The sequence below is a fragment of the Leptodactylus fuscus genome, chromosome 9 (assembly GCF_031893055.1).
Source record: "Leptodactylus fuscus isolate aLepFus1 chromosome 9, aLepFus1.hap2, whole genome shotgun sequence".
NCBI classification, from domain to species: domain Eukaryota; kingdom Metazoa; phylum Chordata; class Amphibia; order Anura; family Leptodactylidae; genus Leptodactylus; species Leptodactylus fuscus.
In genome coordinates, this window is record NC_134273.1 from 17207342 (window position 1) to 17216640 (window position 9299).

The following is a 9299-nucleotide window of genomic DNA, read 5'->3' on the forward strand; positions in this document are numbered from 1 at the left end:
AATATATGGAATTAACCTTTAAATTGTGCACCCCACTATTATATAACACTTCATTATAGGATATAATAGAAGTGAGTATAAGAAACTGTAATAGGAGGTTAATCCAGCATTCACACGGTTTTATCTATGAAAGTCTGTGCGTTGGTCGGATTTAGCAGCCTGAATAGTGTGACGGGAGAGGGATTGCCAGCAGTATAATTATCTATACTGACTCCCAGCGACACACAGTCATGTAATATAATCATGGGACAGTATATCGCTGTGAGGCAGGGACTCATAACGGCATAGGTAACTTATTCTACGAGTCCCTTTCCTGGCGTATTGTTCAGGCCAGTAATTCCAGCCAACACAGTCTGCATTGCATAGATGAAACTCTTCTTTCCCGCTCCCTGAGTACAGCGATGGCTTCTATACAGAAACAGATTGAAGGTGACACTGGGTTCACACCAGCGTTCGGCAGTCCGTTCTCAGGTTTGCAGAAGACGGAAACCTGTCATGCAGAGTCCGGCCGTGAGCGGCGGTGAGCGTTTTATGCTCTCCGCGGTGAAACAGTTTTTTTTAAACCGAACACAGTACTGCATGTCCGACTGTGTCCGGTTAAAAAAAAAAAAGCCCGGTTTTGCTGCGGAGGGCATAAAAACACTCACCGCCTCTCATGGACGGACACTTTTCAATCCCATTCAAATGAATGGGTTTGAAAAGATGCAGGCAGGTTTCCGTCTCCTGCCCCTGTTTTGTGCAGGAAACGGAAACCTGCAGAACGGCGTCACAGGCGCAGATGTGAACGAGCCCTTAGGAGGAGAGCAGCGTAAGGGGAGAAGAAAACAGATTTCTTAATATATTACATAGATTCTTACCTGCACTAATCATCTATGGAAAGTTTTATTACTGGAGGTGTGCTTTAAAGGGAAAGTCCATATGACATCAATACAATGGCTGCTAAAGCTGGTCATACACATGATCTATTTACCTGAGGTAATCTGAGGAACCCCTGGTCATGTTTCAAGGTTCTTTAATGAGTCGGGCACTGACTTAGTGTAGACATGCCACTAAGGAGAGAATTTTCTTCCTCCTGGACGAGAGCTAATTTACTAAGGGATTGTATAATATTAGAACGCCTTAAAGGGATTCTACCACTAAAGCAACATTTTTTTTTCTAATTACCACGTCGGAATAGCATTTAGATAGAAATAAGGCTATTCTCTTAAGGCTATTCCGACGTAATTAGAAAAAAAATGTTGCTTTAGTGGTAGAATTCCTTGAACAGCTGCCTCCTCAGCCCCATTCACAAAACTGTTGGATTATGGTTGGTGCTATTTTTAAGCAAGAAAACCAATTAGACAATGCACTTCTATAAATATCATATTGTATATTTGATATCTTTCCAACATTCAATCGTAATTCAATGCAATTGCTGTTTTTTTTGGGGAGGGAGTTTAACATCTGATCTCAAAAAGAATGGCATGGTCCAAACTACGCCCATACTCGTCTGACTTGCAGGATTCCCCTATGGCGATTTATAAACGTGTACAAGTCCCAGAGTTGTCTGCCGTATCACATCTACTAAATACCATGTAGAAAAAGAAAATATATCACTCGAATATGCTCTGTTATAATCCAGTAACTAAAAACCTTCTTGAGTGTCCAGATACAGATTTGAAGAGACTTCCCATTTATGATGTAACAATATTAATGGATCAAGTTTTTAAGCCCCCAAAGATTTCCAGGTCAAGTATTGAGAATCCTGTAAAGCAGAATAGTTTTGTTCCAGAGATAAAACCATCCAATATTATACACACGATCCCATTCACTCCACTAGTGACATAAAAAAATATTCTCTTCTGGAGTCTTTTTTCCCCAGGTTCCACTAGTGGGCGCTATACAAGAGGAATCTGTTACACAGATGTAATCCCGGGGCAGGTGGTTGAAGCTTACTGGAATGAAAGGTCTTCTTATAAGTGGAACTTTCTTCTATTTGAATCCATTTCATGTCGCTATAAAAGGTAGAGAACAAAATAAAAGATTAGATAAGCAGGCAGTGTCACTACATTCGGCCATATTCACACAGCCAGAGAAATATGGAAGTGGTTTTCCACACAGATTCCTCTCCAAAATCTGGCCCTGTGTAAACCTCGGCAGAAATATGAAGTAGAGCTTCTGCTTTCGGCCGTGGCTTTGCTTAGCTGCAAATACCTCTGAGTGAACACCCCCTTATGAGTCATTGTTACTACCTTTACTAACTCCTTAAGATCATCGCCATTTTTTATTTCTGTTTCATCGCGATGATGATGTTTAATGGCTCAGATGCCGCAGTCGAAACGGACCGTGGCATCTAAGTGGTTAAACAACTATAAGACACAGCTGGAGCCTGCCACATGTCAGCTCTTGGGTTCAAACTTCTAGGCCTCGGGAAGAGCCAACTGCGCATGCCCACAGGCCACAAGAAAATGGCCGCTTACACAGATGTGTAAACGGCCATTTTCTTGTGGCATGTCGCCCAGTGCAGGCCTAGAAGTTTGAACCCAGCTCTGGAAGAAGACCCGCAGAGAGGCCATTCCTGAAGAAGATGGAGGCGGTGCTGGAGAGTTCTCTCGCAGCATTGGGGACGCCCCCAGTGCTGCTTGAGCACTGAGGACCACCCCAATGCTGCGAGAGAACTCATTTGCATACTGACGAAAACTGGGATTTCTACCGAATGGCGGCACGGAGAAGACATCTAAAGGTAGAAGAATACCCTTTCTTAAGGCTATTCCTTCGTGTGATCGACAAAAAATGTGATTTTAATGATAGGATCCCTTTAATATGGTACAGTTAAAAGAAATCTTGCTGTGTAGTAGAGCCGTCATAGGGCACCCATAAATGTGCACAGGCAGCCAAGGCCTTGTCCCAGAATATCCCACCACATCATACTCTCACAGATCTTACCTTATGAACCCACTCGTATTCTCCATACTTTGAATCAAACGTTCCTTTCTGAAGAGATCGGAGCTTCAGTGTAAACCGCGGTCCAAGCTCTTGAATTCCCACTTTCTTTTCACTCTTAAAGATGTATCTACACGTGAAACATGACATCATAGATTTACCAACTTCCAGGCTTTACACCCTACAAAAGTAACCTGCAAACACAACGTACCTGTGATATCTGAAGAAGATGTAATCTCGCTGGTTGTGGAATGTCGCCACCTGTCTTCCTGTAAAGTGGGGATCGTGTGGGTAGAGAGAGGCAAACATGCGGCCGATGGAGTGACCGAGGCGAGTGGTGAAGTTATTTAAGATGACCTCTGGTTGGTGCTCTGTGGGTTCCTTTCCTTTTCTCTGCAAATTGAATGAATCTGAATTGAGTCCATTGTGTCCTGCACCTTTTGTTTCTATGGATATTCTTCACATGGAGGTAAAAATTAGCCACTTCTTTAACAGGATCACTCCAATCTTATAAAGCATATCATCTTATTGTGTGGTTCTCTCTGCCATGAGGGTACTGAACCAGCCCAATGTACTTGAATGGACCAGTGCAGTACTTTCCCTGCACAGCAGGTAACCAGGTGTTCTTGTGCGGGGTAAGACTATTAAAGGGCTGTAGTAATAAATCAGCACTGGTGCCCCTTCATTCTGCAGATGGGTTCAGGTCCCAGTGGTCTAACCCTCACCAGTAATAAAGTGAAGGTATAACCTAGCAATACTCCACCACTTTATGACATAGTAAAATCCCTTGGAAATGGTATGCCATAAAAATATTTATCCTCTATCCATAGGATAGACCAGGGGTAGGGAACCTTCGACTCTCCAGCTGCTGTGAAACTACAACTCCCAGCATGCTCCATTCACTTCCATGGGAGTTCCAAGAACAGCAGAGCAAGTATGCATGCTGGGAGTTGTAGTTTCGCAACAGCTGGAGAGCCGAAGGTTCCCTACCCCTGGAATAGAGGATAAATTGGTGGTCAGTACGGGTCTAACCACTGACACTACCACAGATTCTGACACTCAGGCTGGCATTTGTAGACACAGGTAATACTTACGCTGTGCTTACAGAATTTGGTCAGCAGAGGTCGCCACTGCTTCAGCCATTTCTAATATGACTGACGCTGGAGGACATTGCCCTAGTAATCTATGAACATTATAAGAGTGTAAAATAAATAGTCTCCACACTAAGGAAAAAGACACAAGTGCAAGAAAATTATGTAATATGTTCCATTCAGTATTCATATAAGTACAAAGGGAAAGGCATACCTTGATTTCCTTGCGCAGACGCACGTTACTCATCTTAAAATGAGCTGTTGGTCCATCAGGCAGATGACTGAGGATGAGCCCATCTGGGGGTCAGCATTAAGGACATAACTGGGAAAGAACCACATTTTTCTCTGATATATCACAGAGTTTCTTATATGCACTTGCACTACTGATATATGCAAAGTTTGTTGAAACATTAGGAACCATATCCACGTCCCTAGATCATTGCTCAAAAGGATACTTGCAATCTTCCTGTCTTCATTGATGACAATGAGGTCTGTGAACTCTTTTGCTATACACTGGGGGATAATCTTTTTCAGCGCAAGACCCCTCCTATAATACACATGTGAGTTGGGGATGATGGAAGAAAGCTGCTCTGTAAACCGTACCGTACGCTGGAAGAGAAAAGGGAAGAACTCATGTTATACCGCAAACTAAAAGAAAAAAACCAACATCTTCTCATAACTATTCCAGTACTACAAGTACAAGTCACTGGAGGCCGCCAAAAATGTCTAATAGATGCAAGTCCCACATCAATGTAAAGAGAGGAACATGAGCTCTTTCCATAGCTCATAGCAGTGACTGCAGAAAGGTACAGACATGCCCAGCAGGTCAGAGGGACCCCGATCAGTGCACAGTTCTGGCTCCAAGAGGTATAAAACGTATCAATAGCCTATGGTGTGGATTTGCCAGAAATATCTGAGTTTAAACACAGTAGGAAGAGACAGAATAATCTGCTTAGTGCCTTTGCATGCAACAAAAATATAGTATTTCACACAGATTAACGCTTATTATCACTCTATATGGTAAAGATCAGTGCAAACTTAGAAATCAGGGCCTTCTTACACCACGAGGCCGATCAGACGTTGTGATAAGGATCTTGGGTGTTGTCTGTCTGTTAAAATAAGGCGCAAACTCATCTGTAGCTTCATCATAAGCCACCTAGAATAGGAAAAGACAAGGGAGAGCATTAAGGAGGTTGTGCCACAAGTAATACCCATCCTGTACTCCATGGGATAGGGAATAAGTGTCTGATCGATGGGGGTATAACAGATGAGACATCCATCGATCATGAGAACAAGGTTCCCGAGTCCCTCATAGGAATGGAGAGCGGTTTCCATGATCATACGTGCTGCCTCTTCAAACAACTGTATGGGGCTGCCAGATATAGTGAAACATTGTCCTCGGCACTCCGGCAGAGATGAATGGAGCTACTAGGAGTTAACGTATTATCATATGCTCAGATGTATCTAACATAAAAGCATTTACCTCCTCATCTGCTGGATCGACTGTGGTTTCGTCATAGACTCGCTGATTTTCAATGGTTTTGGGGACAGCCTTTGGCGGAGCCTATACAAGAAAGAAAAATAAAAAGTGTATAAAAATCAATTTGCACCATACTAGTTAATACGCCAAACAAAAGCTGCACCTCTAGGAAAGAGTTTATCCTATAAATCAATGTCTGACCCTATGTCATGGCTAGGACGTAGGCCTAGCAAGACACTCATCTGCAGACAACAGTTTTGGGGTGTTTGCTCCTCATCAGTACAGAGTAAAGAACTGGGGTAACTGGGTAAGAGGCCATTGATGACAAACTGGGGGTACAGTTTGTCTTTGCAGAGAGTCCCCTGTAGCCGTAAGCGGTCTTACAGGCCAAGCAACGCTCCTCTGAGTAAAAAGAGCACAAATTAGCTACTGCAAAAAAACAAAGATCATCCTTTAACCTACAAACTTCCTCTACATATATGATCTGTAGGTTTATTGCATACCTTATCCCCAAGAGCCTCTCTCTCCTTCTTACGTTTCTTCCTTAGGGCGAGCTTCTCCTGCAAGAAAAGGATATAAATATCAGTACAAAATGACTAAATAACATGATCAAGCCCTATTCTTTTTTTTCTAATTGCAAGACTAAACAATACAACCATATCCACTTTTAACAGGCACCATCCAGTAGTGCAATTATGTGATTTATATATATATGTGTAACACAGACACAACCCTGTCAACAGGGATCATCAAATACCACTGTGATCTAATGTCTGCATGTAGACCTAGCATATACCGTCTATAGCAGGGGTCAGCAACCTTCGTCTCTCCTGCTGCAGTGAAACTACAACTCCCAGCATGCTCCATTCACTTCCATGGGAGTTCCAAGGACAGCAGAGAAAGTGTGCATGCTGGGAGTTGTAGTTTTACAACAGCAGGAGTGTCGTAGGTTTCCTACCCCTGAGAAGAGTAATCTTATGTCACCATGTAGTCCTAGCATATACCATCCATAGAGCTTGCATGGCTGCTGGTTACTTCATGTACTCTACAGACCTATGGCAAACAGTGTTGTTTTTCTCCACTATGAAGACTGGTAAACAAACATGGCGGATAATTAATAGTCAATCAATCTTGCAGGATATGTCATCTTGCATTTAGGAGAGGCGTATTTACTGTGACACGGACCGCGCTGCTTACATGACATGCCTAGGCAGGCATACAGATAGCTGTGTTAGGCAGAACCCACCATAGCACATACAGGACATGCTCAGAGCCAAAGCAGCGCCTCCTACTGGATTCACATAAAGTGGCGAGGTCCTCATACAATCCCCTATATAAAAGGGCTGCAGTCTCCACAATACACCCTGTACAACCAGACACACAGCACACACTGGACTCTGCTATACAGTCAGTGGACAACCAATCAGAGCACAGCTTTCATATCCCCAGAGCAGATTAGAAAATAAAAGCTGTAATCTGATTGGTAGATATAGGCTACGACCTCACTCCCCACCATTCCCCACACATGATCTGGTCTGCAGGATTCCTCTCACCTTCCTCTTCTCCATCTTCAGCTTCATGAACATGAAGTGTCTGCGCTGCTTGTTCTTGATCTCAGACACGGAGAACGTAGGAGGGAAGAGCGCCCCCTGCTGCTGCTCCCCGCCGCTGGCCCCGGGCTGCTCGGTACTCCCGCTCGCCACATCGTTCTCCTCCGTTGTTTTACTTTTAGTCTTCTTTCGTTTTTTGCTTTCCCCAGACTCTGACTTCTTTCCTGCAGCCATGTGGGACCAGCGAGACGGCACTTCCGGAACGGCCGGGGAACTTCCGCTTCCGGGTTATGGTGTTGTCATGGAGATGAGGCCTAATAAGAAATGTTGTTGTGTGGAGCCACCATGAATTCTTATTGGGGAAGGAGGATTCTGTCACTGTCCTGTGGCTCAGCAGTACAATCCTCTTACACATCCATATCACAGGGGGTTTGGGCAGTTTGTGAGATATATATATATATATATATATATATATATATATATATATATATATATATATATACTGAGAGGAAAGAGTTAACCAAAGATGAAGAACTCAAGGAGAACATTTTTGTCTTATATATATATATATATATATATATATATATATATATATATATATATATATACACCTGCTGGGTCTACTAAAAAAATCAGTTTTGTGTAAATCTACCATAAGGCTAAGTTCACATCTGCATCAGATCTCTGTTGCAAATCCGGTAGAAATCTCGAGATGAAAAGGTTCTGCAAACCCAATGTTTTCAGTTAAAAAGGACAGACACCCTGGGGCAACATGGTGGCTCAGTGGTTAGCCTTGCAGCGCTAGAGTCCTGGGTTTGAATCCTGCCAGGAACAACATCTGCAAGGAGTTTGTATGCCGATGTCAGTAAAAGGTAGTCTGGGGTCTGGCCAGTGACCCCAGACTACCGGAGCCCCCACATACCTGGTTGATCCTGCCGACCGATGGAGGAAGTGAGCGATGCAGCTCACTTCCTCTGTAGCTTGCAGGACACTGAATCCTGTGTCCTGCAAGCTACTGTGCAGAATCATTTGGTGCTTTCATCAAAGCATCAACTGATTCAAGTGTCCTAAAGGGACACATGAAAAAGTAAAAAAGTTTAAAAAAAAAAAAGTGTATGAAAAAAGTAATAAAGTTATAAAGCCCAAAAATCCCTTTTTTTCTATACAAAATGAATTATATATATATATATATAAGCACTAAAAATTAAAAAAAAAAGCAATGCATATTTGGTATCGCCGCGTCCGTAACAACCTGTACAATAAAACTGAGAGAATATTTAATGTACACAATGAACGTCGAAAAAAAAACAACTGAAAAAACTCGCTGGAAGTAATGATTTTTTGCCATCTCATCCTACAAAATTAAAGGCTTTTTTCAGCTATATGAACTTGTAAATGCAGTGGATTGCTACTATTTTTCAGCCCCCCCAAAAAAAAAAAAAAATTCAATGCTTTTTTTCAGCTATATGAACTTGTAATTGCTGTGGATTGCTGCTATTTTTCAGGCCCCCCCGCAATTCAAGGCTTTTTTCAGCTCTATATGAACTAGTCACTGCTGTGTATTCCAGCTATTCTGTGTGCAGACAGCCAAAAATTAAAGCTATTTCTCTGCTATATATGAACTTGTAACTGTTGTGTATCCCTGTTTTCCACCGTCCGGGGAAAGCTGGACTGATGTCCCTGTAGTGTATAGCTCTGAGAAGAGCTGTTGGTTTTCTTCTTTACTTCTTGCCTGCCTATCTGAAGCTAATCGCTATCTAGCCCTCAGCAGATATGTTTTTCTCCCTATGTCTGACCGCAAAAATGGCGAATAGGGGGCGGCCGTTCTTATAAATGGGAGATCACATGTTTTCGGCAGCCAATGGGTTTTTTAAATTTATTTCACTGCCTCCATTGTCGTAGTTCCTGTCCCACCTCCTCTGCACAGTTATTGGTGCAAAATACGTCCAGGGAAGGTGGAAGGGGACACAAATTTTTACTGCGTATGCGGTCTGGTATTCGATTGTAAACGAATACATCGAACGCCATGATATTTGATCTAATACCTATTCGATCGAACGGTGTTCGCTCATCTCTAGTCATTTGTATCAATTTAACTTCATATCCTGGAAAACCCCTTAATGCCCTTTAATGTTTATGGGAGATACAGAATGGCCAAGTGCTATTATGGTGGTCCTATTAATTTGCACTTTTCTACCTGGAAAAGCCCTTTAAGATGGCGACACAAAATCAGTCAATAATCTAATGTGTATGGTT

General features: G+C 42.6%; 1 protein-coding gene across 1 annotated transcript; it reads right to left on the reverse strand.

The window, feature by feature from the left end:
- Positions 1–1385: 1385 nt before the first annotated feature.
- On the reverse strand, positions 1386–7306 carry RPF1 (ribosome production factor 1 homolog). The gene is made up of 9 exons (XM_075287063.1): positions 7047–7306; positions 5997–6053; positions 5497–5577; positions 5074–5169; positions 4469–4622; positions 4228–4310; positions 3134–3315; positions 2926–3052; positions 1386–1994 (listed from the first exon to the last, which is right to left on the reverse strand). Exons 1-9 carry the CDS (start codon positions 7275–7277, stop codon positions 1953–1955), a joined length of 1053 nt encoding a protein of 350 aa, XP_075143164.1. The 5' UTR covers positions 7278–7306; the 3' UTR covers positions 1386–1952.
- Between the last annotated feature and the right edge of the window lie 1993 nt (positions 7307–9299).